This window comes from Cygnus olor, chromosome 13, assembly GCF_009769625.2.
Source record: "Cygnus olor isolate bCygOlo1 chromosome 13, bCygOlo1.pri.v2, whole genome shotgun sequence".
In the NCBI taxonomy this organism is placed as follows: Eukaryota; Metazoa; Chordata; class Aves; order Anseriformes; family Anatidae; genus Cygnus; species Cygnus olor.
In genome coordinates, this window is record NC_049181.1 from 1,980,226 (window position 1) to 2,000,677 (window position 20,452).

The window sequence follows — 20,452 nt, forward strand, 5'->3', positions numbered from 1 at the left end:
TTCAACACTTATTCTTTACATTGTTTGTGCATCTCTGATCTAGGGAATATAATTAAAAGACAGTGAGGTTACAATTTTCATATCAGATTTTGTACAGTACAAAACAGTTTATATCCCACAACATTAATTACATTTGGTTACAGCTAGCAGATGGCCTTGGAATGACTTCAATGTCGTAATTCATACAAGCTGCACATTCCCTTTTTAATGACATCAGCAAATCCCTTGAGCAGTTCATAGTGGCAGCAAAGAAGAAGAAATTACATGCCAGGAGTCTAGCATAAATTATAATGCATTAACTTATGGAAGTTTTCACTAAGGGTGAAGACAGAGAAGGGAAACATCCAAGTTGAATAAAAGTAAGTAGCCCTGTCTGTGAAGTTGAATACTAGTATTACACAAGTATTTTCATTTTTAAAGTCCTTCTTGTTAAAAAACATAAAAATAAAAATCAAGCATCTGGCAGATGCATTTCACTACATCGTAATGCTTTGGCCATCATGTCTAGAAGTCGTTTTTGTTAAGAATTTAAAAAAAAGCTTCTCAAGTAAGATGCTTTCACTGGATAGCCAGCACCTTTATGAATACATTCCATTTACGTGTAGAATCACATGTAAAAATGATGCAAGCCTATACAATTTTATCTTAATAAATGGTTGTTTCATCTTTTCAGTTTTACTGAATTTTTCATCATGATGAAAAAGTTCTAAAATGCCTGCAACAAGTTTTCCTGGTTTACTTTATTTCTATTTCTTTATATTAAGATAAAAAGGAGGTTATAACTTTTTCATTAAAAGAATCATGATAGCATAAAAGAATAATTTTCAGTGACGACATGACTGAATACCCTCATTGAGACTAGTGTTCTCAACATTATCTGGAAGGAACTGTTAGTACAATTACGCCAGTACATTCCCATATAATTTTCCATGACAAAGATCTCTGAGCACAGGTGCAGTTGCACTGGCAAAGGTACAGTTTTGCTTGGATGCCTCCTGCACGCACACATCCCTTAAGCCTTCTGCCAAGCAAAATAAGGAAAATGAGCAAATTCTGGCATAAAAACATTTACATTAGGATGTTGATCACTAATCAAAGCTTGTCAAACTGCACTCCAACACAGCTGTGCTGCAGAAGCTTGACACGTGCACATGCCTACAGGCACCTTTCACCATGAGCATCCTGACTGGAATTCCTACATAACAGCATCCTGACTTTGCATAGTTTTAAAAAACAAAAGCTCTGGAGGCACGAATGGCTCATTCCATAAATTTTAAGACTGCAGAATTACTGTATTCACCTAAACTAATTAATCTGTGTATATGCAACAGTTCTAACTTTTGCTCACAACTCTATTTATTTTATATTTATACTCCAGAAGTAACCCATTCTCTACTTAACATGGCTAGCTGTGAAGTAAGACACTCCTACAGAAAAAAGATGCAAAATATGGTTTCCAATTTGCTCAGTTAAAAAAAAAAAAAAGCGAAGCAAAAGCACAGTCAGAAAGGGCTTTTTTTGCTACAGCAAAAGTCAGTAAGACTAAGTTTGTGGATGTGGCACACATCTTCCAATACATTTTAAATAATTCATCTAAGATTAATCAAAGCCCATTTGCAGTCTTCCTGTTGCACCAAGTTTTCTCTGAAAAGTGATTTTGAAAATTGAATACCGTACTTCTCACGGAAAAATGCCAGGACAGCCACTCACCTGTCACCATTGTTACAGAACTGGACTGCAACTACTTTGTCCTAAACAAGGGGGGAAAAATAGCAGTAAGTGCTTTGTAAGATGAAACACTCGTCCAAAAAGACCTTAATGATGAGCTTCTATTTAGCAAATTGCATCTTCTATACATCTCCTATAACATATCGTCTTACAAATTCAAGAGCAGAAAAGTCACATTTCAAGTTAAAATTTCCTCAACAGGCATATCATGTTAGACATTGAAACAGACAGCTTCAGAGAGGCAATGAATTCACGTCACTCCAGAAGCAGCTCAGAGATGCAAATGATTTCTGACTCAGCCTCCCTGACACACGTTCAGGAGGCAGAAGCTGCAGCAGCTCTGCTCTTGCCTGAGCAGTCCTCCTGCACAGTGCCACAGGAGCACACAAAACCCGGGGTAAGCTCTGCCTGGGAACCCCGCACCTTTTACACTCCCCTGTTAACAGGAATAAGAATACTTCCAGAGCTCCCAAAGCCTTGTAGGTACGGCACTCGACATGATGGAGTAAGAACAACTTAACCAAATAAATGATCACAAGAGGCTTGCAATTTTTAGACATAACATTAAAGCACTTCGAAATACGTTGTCCAAAAAAATTAAAATAAAAAGCAAATTTTGGCTTTATTTGCACTTTTTAATTGTTGAGAATCAAATACTGAGCTTTAGATGTGGATTTGCCTTTTTTATTTTGCTAAATGCTTGTGTTGGCTACACGCACTTGCTATTCTTTACTCCCACTGATGTCTCCAGCTGTTGATAGCCAAGCGTCCAGCTCAGGATTTTTTTCAGGGGCAGGCTGACAGCAGTCTGCAGTACTGAGTAGACTTTCAAAAAATTAAAGGAATTTTAGTTCATTCCAAAGCTGAACCGCTGAATATAGAAAATAAGTTCTCTTTGCAAGCAAAACACTTGCTAGATTTCCTGACCTGAAGCTCTAGCTGAGACTTAAATGAGAGACTCATGGCTCCCACTGAAGTTCAATGAATCAGTTTAGGCCTCAGCCCTAATCCATAAAATATTGTTAAAGTGGGCAGCTGGGCTATTAAGGTTTAAAGATAAATGCTCCAAACTCCTCATCAGTGAGAGCCTTATCAGTGTTGCTATAAGCTGGCCTTTCTGATATATTGTTAACCACACACGTAATAAATAATACTATTATCACCTCCTCTGAGTAACAAATATGAAATGAAGAAAGGTTTGACATTACGTTAGTGGCTCTTCTTTATCAGCTTTCAATAAAATTGAGACATTCAATGGTTTTAATAGAAACCATCAAGACTCAGAAACCTGAAACCTAACACTGAAGGACATTATAAAGATATTTAATATATTTTTCAATTTTAATGAGAATCCTTCTGCATTGCCTCAGAATGAACGCTGTCAAGTTTTCTTGACTTTCCAAATGAAATTACTGTCATGACTCAAAGTTTGACCGTATACTCTAAAACCAGAATTACTTTGCTTTTTTTGTTATATGGATTTATGTCACAACTATAATTAAATAATCAAAAGTAAAATTAACAGGAAAAATTACATCTTGCATGAGAACTGCTTTAATCCACCCATTCCCCCGCAGACTTTCTTCCAGAATACAGGAAAACACCCAGTCCCTCGGTTTCCTGGAAGAATATAGGTTTTCCTGAGAGAATAATGCACATCAAATGTTTTGCACACATCTCCTGCCTCAGAGGAATTTAAAAATAAGTTACTACAAATTTCAAGGTATTAAAACGCAGTGTTGACAGCCAACCAAACTCTAGAGACATAAAAAAAAATAGAAGTTGAATAGGGCATACAAAACCTAGGTTCCTGAAATAAGGTAAAGCAGGGGGAAAAAGATGTGCTTTCTGGTTCGTCTCTTACCGTGTGAGATTCTAACTCGGCCATTTTCTCTGGAGATTCCGAGCCCAAATAATAAATTCTTATCACGTGGTCAGTACTACCTGTTGCAATGAACATGCCACCTAAGAAAGACAGTGTTTTCTGTGAGAAGAAAAGCCATCCAAGTAACAACTGATTTTAATTACTGCTTTATTGTCAAAGAAGTATACTACAGTTTTAAACTGAAAGTTCCAATGTAATTAAAACAGATGTCCTGAAAAAAGAAGTTAACTCTGACAGCTTCTGCTTTAATCTCTGCTTTCTCAGACCATATCAACTTTAACATAACAATGAAGCATACAACATTTTCAGCTTCATCTTCCTTCGGTCACAAAGGTTTACAAATGCTAGTTACACCATTCCCCCAACAAACTATTCTGCTGTCCCTCAGAAAGTACCACAGTGCTCTCAGTCAGCCTATGTAGGAAAATAGAAGGGGAATAATTTAATATCCTCACTGGTCAATATCAAACAAAATGTGTAAGCACATCTATTTGAAGTGTATCAGAAATTATTGCTGAATCAGGAGCTTTTTATTCTGTTTAGTATTCTTTTTTTGTGCAATATTGTAATGTGTAGTTTATGGCCTTGAAATAGTTTTAGCTGTTTAGGAACCACGGTTTTAAGAAAGGAACATGGATAAGGGTCACATGGCTCTAGAATAGCACTCAACTTCAGATGATGAAAATTAATGAGAAATTACATAATTTTGCTTGTAAAAAACACTGGTTTTGAGAATTCAGTGCTGCAACAAAGCATGCCAGTCAAGCTGGTATTTCCAAACACATACAACGGACCACAGGGACCTGGTCACTTACAGATGATTCAGTAGATGATTTTATACTTCATTGTTCAGCACGAAGTACTAAGTAGATTAGTGAATTGCTGCTCACTAACCCAGTCTCGCTCCCGCACTCCCAGGCTGGTACAGGCCCTATTGTTCCGCCAAGCAGCAGCATGTGCAGCCTGGGTAGCAGGAGCAAAAGACAGAAGACAAAAGTGTCCCAAGGGAAACACTGGGAAGTAGTGAAGGCCAAAGAAGTCTCTACGGAGAACTGATTCTCCTACCGTACAGCCAAATCTGGGATTGGCAGAAGTGTAATCTCTAAACAGAGGCCACCTGCCTGCCAGATTTACAAGAACTTTCCACTGCAGAACTTTACAGGCTGAAAGCTGTCTTCCTCTGAGGTGGTCGAGACACGTTAGCTCGGAAGGAAAGGAAGGAGGGAAAGACGGAAGGAACGAGAGGGCAGCTTGAAGCAGATAGCATGGGAAGTTTCAAACAATCACACTTTGACAGTGCTGTGATTAACTGAAAAGAAGGCTTGATATCATTTGCATTTAAAAGCAGCAAAAAGAAGCCTTGTCACCAAAGGAATTACAGTTCACAGAATACTTTCAGCTACCTACCAATGCATACATACCTGAACTGAAAGAGGAACAAGAGATCTGAACACCAGGCCTGGACCTCTCTGCAAATTTTACAGGGCGATCCCTACATGCAACAAGACAACATTTTTATTTTTCATTGCTTTATTCCTTCACTGCAACTTAACAGGTAAGGTCAGTATGTCCACCACAAAACCCTTTATTTCAGAATTCACACCTAATTTTGCTACAGCTTATTTTTCCTTTGTTTAGTAAGAAAACCATCATTTTCTAAATAGAAAATGCTATTTAAAGTTATTTATCATGATACTCACCAACTTAAATCTATTTAAAACTGAGCCTGGCAAGCCATTACCCTAACAGCATTTACTTCCTATTAAGTGTGGGTTTGATGACACCCATACATATTTGTTCTTCAGATTAAAAACAAGGAAATAACTTTGCTTGTACATTTTAGACAAGGACTTGGTCCTAAACATAAAAGCATTAAGTTCTCCACAGCACTGCCTACCAAAGCACAACAACCCGAAGTAATAGCTTCCCCTCCGGATTTTAATGCCACAGGCTCTGCAAAACACATAAGAAAGCACTCTCTGCAGTCGCACCACAGTGGTCCAGCAGCAAGTCTATGGCAGAACATATCCCCAGGAAACTTGTTCATTGAGAAGAAACATTCCCTTAATTATCCCAGCATTCCTCTCCGCTCTAAAATTCGGAATAAACTTGTCTTTGTTTTAAAATAATTATAATTATCTGAACAGGCTTACTTAAACTTCATGGTGTTAGCATGCCACTGCCAGAAACAGATTGTTCCGTCAGCACCAGTAGAAGTGAGGTATCGTGTTGTGCCTTTTCTTGCTGGAGAGAACTAAAAATAAAGTTTTAAGTTCAATCAGCTAATTTTATTCTCCCCCTTACATGCTACAAACTTGCAAATGGACATTGACAAGAATTTTTTTCATTAGCACCTTCGCTTTCTCCCCAGGAGTACAGAGAGCAGTTATCAGGGACAAACACCGAATCTGAACTTATGTAAAAATAATGAGAAGGAAATGGAAAATACCCACTTTTTGACTAGTGAGTCTGTTTTTACCACACAAAGCTTAAACTGGAGACACGAAACAAGCTTAGACGCTCTGAATGGGGCAACAAGATGAAGGAATACCTCTTTAATCCTCTGTCTGCCTGGTATTTGATAAAGGAATCAATCGTTGTTTCCTCAAAAGGCCATAAATAATTATGATTATTTTCTAAATTACCAGAGTTTTACAAAAGCCTTGTGAGGCATTTATGTATATGTAAACATTTTTTTAATTTAAGTAAATACATAAAACACAAATCCAAATTATAAAATATCTCCATCACAAGTGGCTTACTTTAAGGTGGTTTTGTGGAGTTAAAAATCAGAGAAAACTAGAAGTACAGGCAAGAGGGGGAGAAATGAGATCCCCAGAACCACTGGCATGTAGGAGAAGGCTACGATAAATCAACCGCAGCAAAGTTCCAGCAGAAAGGTATTCTGAGCTAAATATCCTCACTCAATCCCTCCCTCGATGTGCATAACCTGCCAAATTGCAGGGATTGTCTTTTTTATCCTGGAATTTTCTTTTGTTCGAGGTGTCCGTCTAGCCATTTTTTTTTTTTAAGTAAATAAACTGCCAATTGCCAGCCATTACTGACCGTGCCACCTCTACAGAATTGAGTGCAGAAAGTTTAGTCATTTTTTTTCAGCCCCACTGTCATTTACTGGCAGTTGCCACAACTGAAACCGCAAGGGCACAAGCGCAGGTTATCTACAAACCCTCACCTGTGCTGTGGCTGCTGTATGCTACAATACCAAGAACAGCTCCTTGAAGTACAGGCTAAAATAACAAGCAAACAAGTAATGTGGAATAGGGATTTTTTGCTGACAGTAATTCCTCTAAAAACAAATATTCTCCAGGAATGCTGGAATGTTGGTTCAGTTGCTGCGTAAGGACTGCCGCCACAGATGCCTGCCGTTTGTCTCTAGCTCAGCTAGTTCATCTGATGATGAGGACAAATCAAGATTTGCCCTCAAGCTGGGGCAAATCTACAGTGCCAAACACAGACAAAAAGAGAAGTTTTATCCCCAGTTCCTAGTCCACGTTCGTTAGTACCGTTTTAATTCAACAGTTTATGAAAAAACGTTATTCCTTACCTGTATGGAAGTAATGGAAGCTGAATGGCCCTGCAGCACTGCGACCGGGGCACAGGTTCGAAGACACCATACTCTGACAATTTTATCACAACTGCCTGCAGCAAGCAGCGTGTTTTCGTAGTTAACAGCCATGTCAGAAATTTCAGCCGAGTGTCCTCGCAACGTTGAGAGCAGGCGCCCATCGTCTGTAGCCCAGATTTTGACCAAGCAATCATCTGACCCCTAAAGCCACAAAAATTTCCAAAGATTAGATAAAATAATACACACGTTGTGTGTCCATAATGCTCATGTACACTGCTGATGAACAAGTATCTAAAGATATTTGAGGGGTCAGGGATTTAGACAGCTGTGAAACATTTCAAAATTTTTATTCCCTTCTGTTTCTGGAGGCTGTATCTGCATCTCAAGCAGCAACTAAGAGGCTGTTGAGGGACTCAAAAAAAGAAAGAAATCAAACCACAGCAAAGCAATCTTCAAAGAAAAGTAACATTTCAAAACTTACTGTAAAAATTCTTCTCCCACTGCGATCAAAGGCTATGCAGTAAACAGATGATAGATGCCCCAAAATCCTCTTATGCATCTTCATCTGTTGGTAGGTGGATGTTGGGAACAAGTGGCTGAAACGTCCACATCCAGTTAATTGCCTGGCAGAAATTATATTTACTGGAAGAGAAAAACAAAACAAAAAGAAAGCTAAAACATGGATTTTGTCTGGAACTCAAAGTAAACAAGTGTTATATTAATATAATATTTGGTAACAACTTCTATAAATCTGAACCTCTGCCACCTTATCACAGAAGTATGCACAGTCTTCCAAAAAGTAAGCCCACTCCTGATGGATGCTTTCCATACCTACCACAACACATACTACATCTGGTTTACTAACAAATATTAAAGCAAAATAAAGAGTTTGCATCACTACAAGAAGTCATTCCAAGTATTCAAATCACAAACACGACAACAGGAATACTTATTCTCTGTGGATTTGGAAAACTTGGTATTAGTAATATATAATTTCCTTGTAATTTTTGGATGACAACAATTAAAGGTTATTCTAAATGCTTTTTTTTTTTTGTAATAAAAATCGTTTTCTTTGTAATGGATCCCAGATCATACGTAAGGGTCAATGGTCTTCTACGGGTTCCCCACAAAACCTCTCCCATTATTAGCAGTAGAAGCAGTACCATTTCATTTTTATCACAATGTAATTTAAGAACAAGAAACATGCAGCAACAATGGAAAAAGCTCCAGTAAAGAGTAGCAGCCACAAGAAAAAAAATATAACAACAACAAATTATATCATATTGATAGCAGTACCTAGGAGTCTTTACAAAAACGGCCTGAAATCCAAATGAAGAAAACTATCAGGTAACAACAAGCACTGTTAGCAGGTTCACTGCTGATAGCTATGAATCTTTCCACTAGACAAGGAGGGGAGAAAATAAATATGTACGTGACTCTGCTGGGACACACCACTGAACGCAGCTCATCATAGCTGCAGAATACAGAGAGATCCTAATTCTAATCTTCGATCTGAGGTATAGTTTGGGATCACTTTTGGTGCTTAGTTTTACCTATCCTAATTCATACCACTTCACCTTTTGATTTCAATGTTTTAAGAGTTTTTTTCGCCCCCCCAACGGTACTTAAAGATCTAACGCTGCTATATTGGTGGTTTTGCTGAGCACTTGCGATAGGAGGCTCCCTGAAGAAGCCCCTTATCTTGCCTCCTGCACATTGCACTAGGCAGGGCTTCACAGGAGCTGCACGAAGCTCTCGTGCCTTTCAACCCTTTAGTTTAATAGCCTCGTGCCTTTAGTTTAGTAGCAGAGTGAACAACTTGACCCATTTTCTTAATTGTATCATCATGTCATTGCCTGCCTCCAAAAAAAAAAAAAAAAGATTGTGGAAGATATTAGAAAAAATTACCAAGTCAAGAAGCATAATTTCAAAGGGTTATTCACTGGTAACGCGCTTCTGCACATTTGTAAGATTGAAGCATTTATACACAAGCAGACAGATAAATGGGGAAGGAAAGTGAATCGATCCAGATTTACAGAAAGTGTTTTTGTTTCTCACTTTTATGCTCTGCGATTTGGCCCATTTTTAATCCCTCAATGCAACTAAAATGCCACGTATTAGAAAAAAAAAGTTGCATGAAAGATGTACGTTTGCAAAAATCATCAGGCTGCTGCCACGTCCTTACCCTCAGTCAATATTTGTTTTTCACGTAAACATACATATTCAGCAGTACTAATGAAGCAAAATGCACTAAACCAAATTCATTTACTATCTAGCTGCTATTCAGCCTATATCTCATACTATACAGGAACTGTTAAATGGGAACTGCCTCCCCTAGCAGAACAGAACTGAAATCCTTAACTTTTTTTCCCACCTCTTACAGGAGGATACAGAGATCCCGTTGTGATAAATACCGTACAAAGGTACCTTCAGGATTTTCTACGCATTATTTTTATACACTGCTTAAGTATGCCAGCTTAAAACCTAACTTTAAAAAAACATTAAATCTCTTTCCCCCTCAGTGCGGAGCCAATGCAGAGAGGCCACTTGGCAAGCTGGTCATTCTGCGGTGCTTTGCAGTGCTTAAATCATGTAAATACATAGTAAGAGCGTACCTGCCTTTGGACAATTTCACGTGGCTCTGAACATTTTTAATCGCACAAAAAATTGTGTGAATCAAAACGGTACGCTCGCATTTCAAAGCATTCCCAGTAATCACAACACCTTCTGTGTACTACAATGTTCCCAGGCGATCCTGCTGGAAATTTACCATTGCCCATTTTAGGTTTTCCTTCACGGGATTCCCAACAAGGTGTAACAAACAGTCTGGCACCTAACTCACACAGCCATTCACCCGGCACTCAGCACCCGCGTTCTCCAGTCAATTCCTAGACTTGCGATCAGCTCAGCCTCAGAGCATGGGAAAGTCATCTCATTTTTGTGTGCGCCCATTTCCCCATCGCTCAGTCTTCAATGGATTATTAAAAAATAAAAACACTGTTCGTGGAATGCTTCAATCGACTGTTTCACAGAAATGCAGACTTCTAGTTGTGCTGTAAGGGCTGTCATCTTTATCAAAGCAAGAGCGCCTTTGACCAAAAGTAGGAAGTATTCAATGTATGTGATCCTCCCTGTAAAAATCCTTCGGGTACCAGCAACGTGTAGCACACACAAGGCTCCGATTGAGAGCTTTTCCTTCCCACACGTGGTGAATCATCACTGCCTTCAAAGCAAGTGCAAGTAACGCTGCCTTCCTCCCCCCAAATAAAAAAAAAAAAATACGCAAAATACAAAAATCCAGCTTCCAGTTCTCACAATTTTGGTAGAAGATTAACGGGCATAATATCTAAATAGGGAATTGCACATACAGGATGAAAAGCCCTGTAAAGTTTGCTTTCTTTAGTACAATTACATTATTGTATTCAAAGCCTAAAACCATTAAAAAAAAATCCTACTGAATCCCACACAGAATTAGCCAAATAGCCCTAAAATCTTTCAGCAATCTATCTGATCAGCTGCTGTACTTCGTGCCATACCGGGCATAGCAGCTGCCAAGTCTACCCCCTTCCCCTCACTATTTACTGCTAAGAAATCCTTCCCAAACTGTATTGATGTTATTTGACATTAAAAGCGAGGATATCTAGTCTTGTTTTTAAGAAATGAAGCAAATTTTTTTTCTGGGCCTGCTTCTCAGGCTGGAGAAAGCCCTGACTTGCAGAAGCATCATCGCAGGGATGTAGGGGAGTCAAGTACACCATAAATCAGTAACTCTTACATTGCAATCCATGCTAGCAGAGGTAACAACACAAATGTAAAAACCCTTACAAGAACGCTCGCATAGGTTGGATAAAACAAAAACCACAATAACCCTGCCATGGAAAAAATAAAGAAAACAAACATCACAAGTTTCAAAGTGAAGTCACAATCACAGAAAAAATGAAAACATGTCAGTGTGGACAAAGTCACCTAACTGCAGCTGCTTTAATCCCTCCTCCCTCTATAAATCCTCGACTCGCCCCATTTTTTCAAGCCAAAATTGAGAACAGAATATTGGTACAAACATTAGTCTCCGAAATTTTCCCCCAGTATTAAGGGCGATGATTCCACATCGTTGTATTTTGCCTTTTGGAACAAGCACCACAACTACGCAACACGGCCACCACGTTTCACGCTGCCAGGGCACGCGGAGAAGTCGCTGCCTCCTGCGCAAACCTCCGTACAGCCCGATTTCTTGGGCACGGCCTTTATGCAACGAAGTTTCTGCGCCAGAATTTTGGGGGTGCTGCTTTCACCGAGTCCAGCTACGCGTGTAAACGTGCTCATACGCGGGTTAAAATACTTCTGGTAATCAGCTACAGAGGGAAACCAGCCTTCTTTCTAATCTGCTAAAAAAAAAGTCTCCAACAAACCGCACGCAGTATTCAAACCCAGGTTTATCATTCATGAATAACCACGTTTCTGAGCTTCTCTACGACCAATCTTCGTTTTCTGACTGGAAGAGCACAACAGGAGTCCCAAACACAGCACTACAGCAAAACCTGCAAAGAAACTGCCTGCAAGGCCAACCTCGCTGCGTTCACCGTGATATCCTGTCAGCTGCAGAAAACTCTAACAGCGTTTCCCCTTCCTCTCCACATCTCTGTAAGACTGGACACACAGACAAGACGATCCTGAGAGTGACCTCCATGGAAAAGGCTGGCCCTTTCTCAGAGACTCTACAGGACAGGATTCACCCCGTAATTCCAGAAAGCTCAAGGCTGTCCCGATCCGGCCAAGCCAGCGGAGTACAGGAATCCACAATCATGTTGAAATATTAAAGGCGTTGGGCACACTCCTTCGTTTTGTATTTTAAAACGAGACGCACACACTGCAGCACCTGCGGCTGCCACTGCTCGCCCCAAAACCCACCCTTTTTGCACAAATATGCACAGAGGAATTTTTAGACTTCCACTTCAGGAATAACCGTTGGGAATGCCACAACCAAGTTTCTGCCTCCTGAACAGCACGGGTACAGTAAACTGCTGTACTTTAACCCTTATCTATATCTTCCTCTCTTACTGGTAGTTCACGTACCTAGACCAAGGAGGACTGTATTCTTCTAGAAACCAGTGTTTACAAAAACGAATTTCAGGCTATAAAAGAAAGATTTCCAAACAACACTTTTGTGTCTCTTAATAGCAATTCATGGAAAAACATCAAAACCAACAACACATTCTGTTCTCTAAGTCACTAAACAGTCACCAGCCAAGCAGCAGAGACCTTTGTCATGACAGCACGACAATGCTGAAGTCCAGTCCGTCACTATTGATCACCAATAAGAAAGCATATTCCAAAAACACGGTCTGATTTTCCCCTTATGAAAGAGTTGATCCAGGAGTACTTACAGAAATACAACTGCTACAGAAATTAAGTCTGTGCAGTAAATCTAAATCCAGCTTATTGGCAACCGACCGACCCAACTGCTAATTATACAGTAACTTCAGAACCAGTTTAAAAGGATAAATGTAGAGATATGTATAGAAGTAACCTTACTAATATGTGGAAATAGTTATTTCTTTTTTAATTTCCACACTATAACTCAAATTGTTTGACAGTGCAGGAAAATTATTAATGTAGTAGTTAAATATGAATCAGTTCTAGGCAAATATCCACTTCTCTTTCAACCACAAGACCCATATTAACTTTGCTATCCTGTCACACCACTGCCAAAACACCACAGACCTTATGCAAACCGCACTATCAATTTCAACCATAAGCAGCCTCTACTTTGTCCCTTTCGTGTCAGACAAAGGTTAATTTTTAGTAATGAGAGGCAGTGAGAAAGTGCAGAAGCACAGAGGAACAGACACGGCAGAAGCAGAGACTCATTCTGATCCCTGAGTCTCCAAAGGAGGAACCGCTGATGGCATCTCCTTAAAAAGAGAAATTATTTCCAGAGATAAAATAGGAATTGTAATCAGAAAGAAAACCATCCTAGGTACTTTCAATATTCTGATTTTTAAGTTAAATTAATAGTGATACTTGGATGAAGTTCAATAGAAAGACTTCCCTTCAGAGATTTCCATTTAACAGATAAAAGAAACCTACGTGAACGGATCCCCTAACACACCAGGAGAAGCCTATACATCTGCACAAACACTTAGATGGCAAACACAGATAAAATACCCTAATAAGAAAACAAATCATGACAGACAGCACTTACATTTATGCCCGCAAGAATCAAATTTCTTTGCTACAAAAATGGTTAATGAAAGTTTAGACTGTGCAAGGAAAATACCTTCCAGTTTAAGCAAAATAGAGCTCTTTGGTGATATATAAGCTGGATGCCTAACACACATCTGAGTTTTATACAAGTTCTTTAACTGGGTGGACAACTGAAGCTGAAGTAATACAAATGTTGGTTTGGTGATTATTTCCTTTTTGGAGAGGGATGTTGCAAGCAGTCTGTTTTCTGTCATAAGTGAACTGAACTGAATTCTTGAGACAAGAAAGTTCTCTGGGAGCCAGGCGCTCTGTTCTGGCTGAGGTTCCCGAATACGATTGCCTCCATGCCTGTGACCGTGCCTACTCAATCCTGTAGGCATACATACATACTATGGAGGCATATCATAACAAAAAGATTTGAGCTTATTTCCCCTCCAAACAGGACTGTGACACGCAAAGCTTTTTAACAAGACCACAACGTTTTAACATGTGTGCATGCATTATAGAAGAATCAAGCCAGAACAGTGCAAAAAGGGTTATTCTATCGTCAGTGAGAACCCTTTTTTAGAGTAATTCATGGTGACATATCAAAAAAGCCACTAAGGAAAACCCCTGTTAGTGTTTCAGACAGTAACTTTAAGTTGGAACATCAAAAAACTACAGAGAAGGAAAAAACACCTTGTTTATGCGTCAAGACTCACCCACGTTTGGTGGTTTCCCATAATTTACAGGTAGTTCGGGAGGCCGGCCTCTGTGAAGAGCTGCAAATGCAGATCCTTTCCATAGCGTGTGTCTGAAGTCTGCACAGGCAAGATTAACAGCAGGTAAGTGAGACGAACAGCCCAGCTGGGTCCAACTGCCCTTTCTCCCTACAATCAACAGCATCAAGCACCATTCCCAGCATCTCGTGTGTCATGTCTCAGCCTCCACGTCCAACTGTTCTCTTGGAAAAATAGGATTAATCTCTTTAAACAGTTTGTCAGAAATTGAACAGTGAGAGGAAGTTGCTACCCTGACTTCTAGTTCCTAAGCAATATGACTGCAAGTGTCTTCAGCTTGGTTTTGCTTCACTTTGGTGAGTAAGAGCGTCTGATATGCTGCAAAAAAAAAAAAAAAAGAGAATGCAAAAAGTAGGTGCGCTTGGCATGAAACTGAGCTCTGATGTGTTTTTAGTCCTTCTGGAATCCCAACACGCGCAGGACCCCTCTTTATGAGCTGTACATTTGAGAATACACACACATCTACAAATGTTTTCTCCTGGAAAAGGGGTGAAGGGAATTTTTTTCCAAAACATCTGTTTTTTTGCAATCGGTGGCAATATGCCCTACTTTCAGACTCTCCTCTGCACCCCAGCACCCTCCAAAAACACTGTTTTTAAAATGAAGACTGTTTTCTTTAAAGGCTCTCCAGCTCTCTGCTGCCAACTGGCCTTAGAGAGCCTTCTTTCTAGAACAATAGTGATTTTTCTGAGGCTGTTCAGAGTGCCTCAGAAATTAGACCTGGACTTCTTCCATTTCTGGCCATCTGGAAGGAGAGAAACGAGCTCCCACAGTGAATAAGAACTGAAACAGAAGGACAGTGCCACAGATTGGTGGATCTGCGCATCACCATTTAGATCTGTGACTGTGATGTCAGCGAGTTTACGTGCCTCCGAGAGACCCCTGAGAGCTCCTTCTGATTACAACCCGAAGTGTACCACGGGGTATCCCAGCGATACACCTTAACAGCAGCACTTACGTCCTGAAATTGATCAAAATAACTCTAACCGCTAACGGGAAATGGAAGCTTCGTGCCGAAGCACAACTGGGGGTTAAAAAAATCCACGTGTCAATTGAAAAAGGTACACTGTTCTATGGCAGTGAGCGCACACCAAAGCGCGCGATGCCACAGCACCTTTTTTTCTGAAGGAAAAAATCCCACCATAAATCTAGTAGAAACCTCTTTGCAGTAAGTTTGTCACTCGGCTTAGCAAGCACTACACATTTCAGCAACTCACCTAGCCTCTGTCCCCTAACTCGCCCAAGACGCTTTTGTCTCCCAGCACAAATATGTTTATTCTCTCTTTATGCTTTTGTTGCTGCTTTCTCCTAAGATGCAAACTGATGTGGAACGAAGAAATGTTTTGAAGTGGGCCTCCCTGCAAACCTGAACCTCTCAGCCAATTATAACAGAACAGACTCATCCCCAAGCCTTTGGGTAAGCAACTGCAAACAGCACATCCTTCAGGTGGTATCAAGTTGATTAGCAAACGGCTGCAGTCCTGACCAGCATCAGAGTGTGACTTCAGAGGATGCAGCAAACTAAGTGCTCAGCTGCCACTCCGACTGGAAGGTCCCGCTCTCCATCCCTGCCCCGCTCCCAGGACGTTGCTCCTGCTGCCTCTTGTCACCTCCGGCACCGTGATCCTTCCACGAGCTAATTTAATTCACTACAATAGCAGTAATAAATTTTGCAACGGTTTAGCTCTCTGAATCAGCCCATCATAGGATCAGAAAAGTTCTGGCTCCTACAGGGGAGAAGTGGCAGGGGCACGGAGCGAGGAGGGACGGGAGGAACCGCTCCTTTCAATAGCAGATGGCTCTCAGATCCACTTAGTTCCAACACAAAAGTCTGCTTTCAGGATCATTACCTCAAGCAGAGCGGTTTTTCAAAAGGGCTGGCCTGGTGTTCTATTCATGAAGGGAACAGGGGCCTTCGGTCAAATTAACTTTAAGCAAGGACAAGCAGGAATTACCACCAGAGAACCGGTCTCACCTCCTCCCACCCCCTAAATGCTGCCCCAAATGCTACCCTATCCTTCAACCTGACGTACCCATCTGCACGGCCAGGGAGCCACAAAATGGAACGTATCAGCGTGAAAAACAGCCCAGCAAAAATTAACTCTGCTGGCTTCTTTTGGACACACACACACGCTCGCGCATATGAAGAAAATGGCTATTTTTCAGCTGGATCGAATCTCTAATCCAGTTCATCACATCATTTACACAATCCCTGGCCCAACGTGCTGGGGAGGGCGGGGTGGGGAAGCAAGTAGCAGGATCAGGCAGTAAAAAGCAGGTATGTGCAACAGGACCGGCACCAGCTGTATTTTAGCAGGACTGCAACAGGAAAGCAGGAGCTGACAGGCAAATGAGATAAACCACGGTTCATGCAAACAAGCACAGATAGCGCGACATGACTTGAAACAAAAGGGGGTTACTCATCAAAACAAAACGCAGCCACGCGTGCATTGAAAACCTTACCTTTTGCTGCCCGTAACAGGGACTGCCGCCCAACGCCTAGCAAAGTCTGCACACCTAGGACGCTCTGGGGGATTTCCTTGTCTAAAAGTGGTCCAAGTCTCTCACAGATCCGAAGAAGATAATCCGGAGGGATGTGTGCATTGACAGCCACCTAAACATACAAACGACACAGATGTGTGAAATTTGGTTTGTTCTTGCTTCTGCTGGTATTTTCCTCCCAGTTCATACTCAAATATTAAAGTTAGTTGTTGAAATCAAGTCTAAAAAAAAAAAAGCGGTGAAAAAACTCTCCAAATTAATTATACCTAAGATGTCTTTCAAAGTGCCACAGAGTGCTGAAAAAGTCAGACTAGACAATCAAGGTAGTAATAGCCGGTCATAATTTAAGACAACCTTCAATAACAAACAAAAAATCCCCAGAACTCAGCATTCTCAGGGCAGTACTCTGATCTAACGAAGTATTGCCTGGGGACTTTTTCTGAAGTCTGTTTTACCTTTAATGCCTTCTTTTCACATGCGGTATGCCTTGCTCAGCTGAAACGCCCTTGCCAGCCAGTCACATCCCTGTAAGCACAGGTACCGCAGCCTGAACACCCTAAACAGTATCCTTAGAGCGATTCCCGGTCCCCAGTTTCAGCACCTAGGAATAGGTATCCGTAACACCCACACGTGTCAGCTTCCCAGTTGTCATCCCGGGAAAACATTTCGTCCTTTTCCCCTTCAGACAAAGGCTGCTTTCTACAGACAGACAATAGTTTTTCCTGCCAGGCTGTTCAAACAGCAAACAAACCGTGCCTCGTTAACCAGAACACCCCGCATCTGCCACTTCTACTAGCTGGCAGCAAAAACTCCGCGTCAGAGCCCACTGAGCTCCTTCAACGCAGGACACAGAGCCACGGCCATCTCCTTCACAAGGACCACCAGGAACTCGGCTCTTAGGTACCCGCGAGTGAAGACTGAGAAAAAAAGTCTCATTTGAACCATTCATAATTGCTGTATCTGTCGCAGCGTTACAAAGAATATGACGATGCTAACCCAGACTGTTGTTTTCCCAAGCCACAAGCTAATGCCAGGTACTAAATGCTACCTGATAGGGCCAGAACTGTGTTTATTGTAAAGAAAAAGCAGGCGCGTGCCTGCGCGCACCCCCCTCTCCTACACGACCGCTTCGGATGCATCCAGTCGCATGCCAGCAGAAGGGAAAGGTTTTCTGCCCGGTCCAGCAAAGCTGCCTGATTCACAAAAGGGTCAGAGCTGGTGGAAAGGAAGGAAGAGGACCACCGCTTTGAACCGCACAGCGCCACCAGCCTGGCCCAGCTATCCTGGTCACCTGCATCCCCGAGGGAACGCCAGCCCCCAGCACACCGGGGGAACAGCACGCAGCAGGAAGGAGGAAAAGGAAACTGCTTCATTCGGGGGTGCTGCCAAAACGCTGCTCACCGAGCCGTGCCATCACGCAGACGGTTGCTGCAGGCCGTTGGGAAATCCCTCGCTCCAGCTGGGCAGCAGCGGCGGCGGCGCTACCGAGGGTGAGTCAGGTGTGTTAGAATGCAGTCACCTGCATCACAAACACCAAGCCGCAACGACGATTTTAACCAAAAAAAGCCAAGCCTTTCCTAACGGCACACGCGAGGCATCACTTAACTAAACCAAACCGAACTCCTCCAGTCTGAGAGGAAACTCTCAGAGCAGCGGGTCGGGCTCCGCCGCGCTGCCTCTCGGTCGCTGCCTGGTAAAGCTCTGCAGGTCTGTAACAATCCACGGGGAAGCTGGGCTCCTCCAAAGCTCCGGGCTTGATGGAAATGGAAGAATCGTACCTCTGCAGGAAAAGGTAAACCTGATAACTGCACTAACACAGTCCCATTCCATGGATTTCCATGCAGTGAAACGAGGGATGAACACCCTATCCCACGAATGCTGTCTTGCAGCGACCAGCTCCTCCAGCCACTCTACCTTTTTTTCCCCAAAAAACCATACAGTTCCAAAACGATATCAGCGCCTACCCGACTGACCAGCTGGTGACGCTCAGTATGGAAGCATGAGCTGTCTTTAGTCGTAAGGCGCATGATGTAACAGTAGGCAAAATGAGATGAAAGGATTACCTGAGCTTCTGTATTCACCTATCACTCTAGGCCATTTCTGAAATACTAGAAACGTCTGAATGGTGGAAAACCACAAAACTTTGTTCTCCCGTGCTAGCCTCCCTTCAGTATGTAAGGGAAGGATCTGAAACAAAGGCGATCCCAAAGAGAAAATCTGCAATTTACTCACTTCAGACTATGAAACGCTCTTTTACATCTGCGATAATCAGTAATGTGTTTCTCAGCCAACGACTGTCAATTCGAGCAACGATCCAAGCTCAGAAGATAAAAAGAAAAACAGTAACCAATCCAGAAGCAGGGAAAACTTACATTTTACTTTTAGGGTAGAAAGAAACCACCACTAATATGCAATTTCAGAAGGCCCACACCATTCTCTCGGCGTACTGCGGGGAAACACCTCCCTTTTCGCTGAGGAACACGCTGGTTTTGAAGCATCGCCACTATTCTGTGCCTGGCGCGAGGTGCTGAATTAAACCTGGCAGCAAACGCCCTGCTGCGGAGACGGGGCACGGCGCTACTCACGCGAAAGCACGAGTTGTTCAACAAGCAGCCCTGCCCAGCTCCGGGCACCTACTCAGGAAGGGAAAGGCACTTCGCCGCACGAAGATCTCGACGTTCAGGCAGCTCTTTACAGAGCAGCCAAGGGAGCGAGCACCACCACATCGGCAGACCTGCCAACGCTCGCAGATCAGAGATGGATGCGCCAGGCTCGCCGAGCACGCGGCAGTTGGCTGCGGGTGCCTGGTGGTGATCTGTCTGGGCGACCCAGACGCGAAGCGGCTCAGGCTCCCGGACATCTGGCTGCTCGCTGCCCAGACCAGGAAAGTTGGCAAATCCAGCGTGGAGCCAGCGTTCAATCGGCACGAGGGAGCTGCCGAAGCAGCGAGATTTCAGCGCTCGCTTTTGCCAGATTGCAAACTTTTCACGTGGCACACGTCGCCCAGACTACGCGCCTATCAACGTGACCGCTGGCTTTATTAACCAGCCCTGCTCATCAGACGAGCCACCTGCCAGCAGAACCATGCCTGGCTAAAGAAGAAAAGCTGCACGGCTCTTCTCTCCATCATTTACGTGTTTGCACAGAGCAGAGCAGCCCCAGGAAGCGGCCCCTGATCTGTACGTTCACGCCGCCGCTACGACCAAGCAGCTACACGGGCAGGCAGCACGAGCAGTCAGTTCTCCCGGAGCTTTTTTTTCCATAGTAACTTCCAAATAAAATGCTTAAACTGCAGCCCCGAGCCAAACTAGCAATTCTATTTGCAGGTTCCCGAAAGAACTTGAAACAAATATTCCCCCTCCACCTCTGCAGGAGGTAGCCCTAAGTGGGTTTTCAGAATCTTTCCAAAACACGAGGCTGCAAACATACGACCGAGACAAATGAAGTCTCCCAGATCAGATTCTTGTTAAAAGGGCGGAAAAAAGCAAAGCTTAACATCAGTCATAGCCACGCCTTGTAGTCCAAACCCCACGAGGCAAAATTAAACGCCGGTAAGGATATTATCACCTCCCCAAGTGTATTAGCAACTATCTCCAGAATACTGAAAACTAGTTTAGAAAAAAATATTAGAAAATTAGAAAAAAAATAAGAACCAAACAAGTAATACAAGTCAAAAAACGTGTTAAACAAAGAGCTTTTAAAATAACTTGGAAGAACTGAACAGGCTACGTGAGAGCCAGTCCCATAGACTGGGATAAACTGTAAAGA

General features: G+C 42.3%; 1 protein-coding gene across 4 annotated transcripts in view; it reads right to left on the reverse strand.

The window, feature by feature from the left end:
- BRWD3 (bromodomain and WD repeat domain containing 3) overlaps nucleotides 1–20,452 on the reverse strand; it is a 51,748-nt gene that overhangs the window by 26,414 nt on the left and 4,882 nt on the right. For all 4 annotated transcript variants that reach the window (XR_005823879.1, XM_040571853.1, XM_040571852.1 and 1 more), the window contains 8 exons: nucleotides 16,646–16,796; nucleotides 14,105–14,203; nucleotides 7,681–7,841; nucleotides 7,179–7,400; nucleotides 5,767–5,867; nucleotides 5,035–5,105; nucleotides 3,593–3,693; nucleotides 1,711–1,751 (listed from right to left, as the gene is read on the reverse strand). Coding sequence is in view for 3 of the 4 variants with exons in the window: in XM_040571853.1 (XP_040427787.1) it covers nucleotides 1,711–1,751; nucleotides 3,593–3,693; nucleotides 5,035–5,105; nucleotides 5,767–5,867; nucleotides 7,179–7,400; nucleotides 7,681–7,841; nucleotides 14,105–14,203; nucleotides 16,646–16,796 (947 nt within the window). In the remaining variant the exon portion in view is untranslated. The remainder of the gene's footprint in view (nucleotides 1–1,710; nucleotides 1,752–3,592; nucleotides 3,694–5,034; nucleotides 5,106–5,766; nucleotides 5,868–7,178; nucleotides 7,401–7,680; nucleotides 7,842–14,104; nucleotides 14,204–16,645; nucleotides 16,797–20,452) is intronic.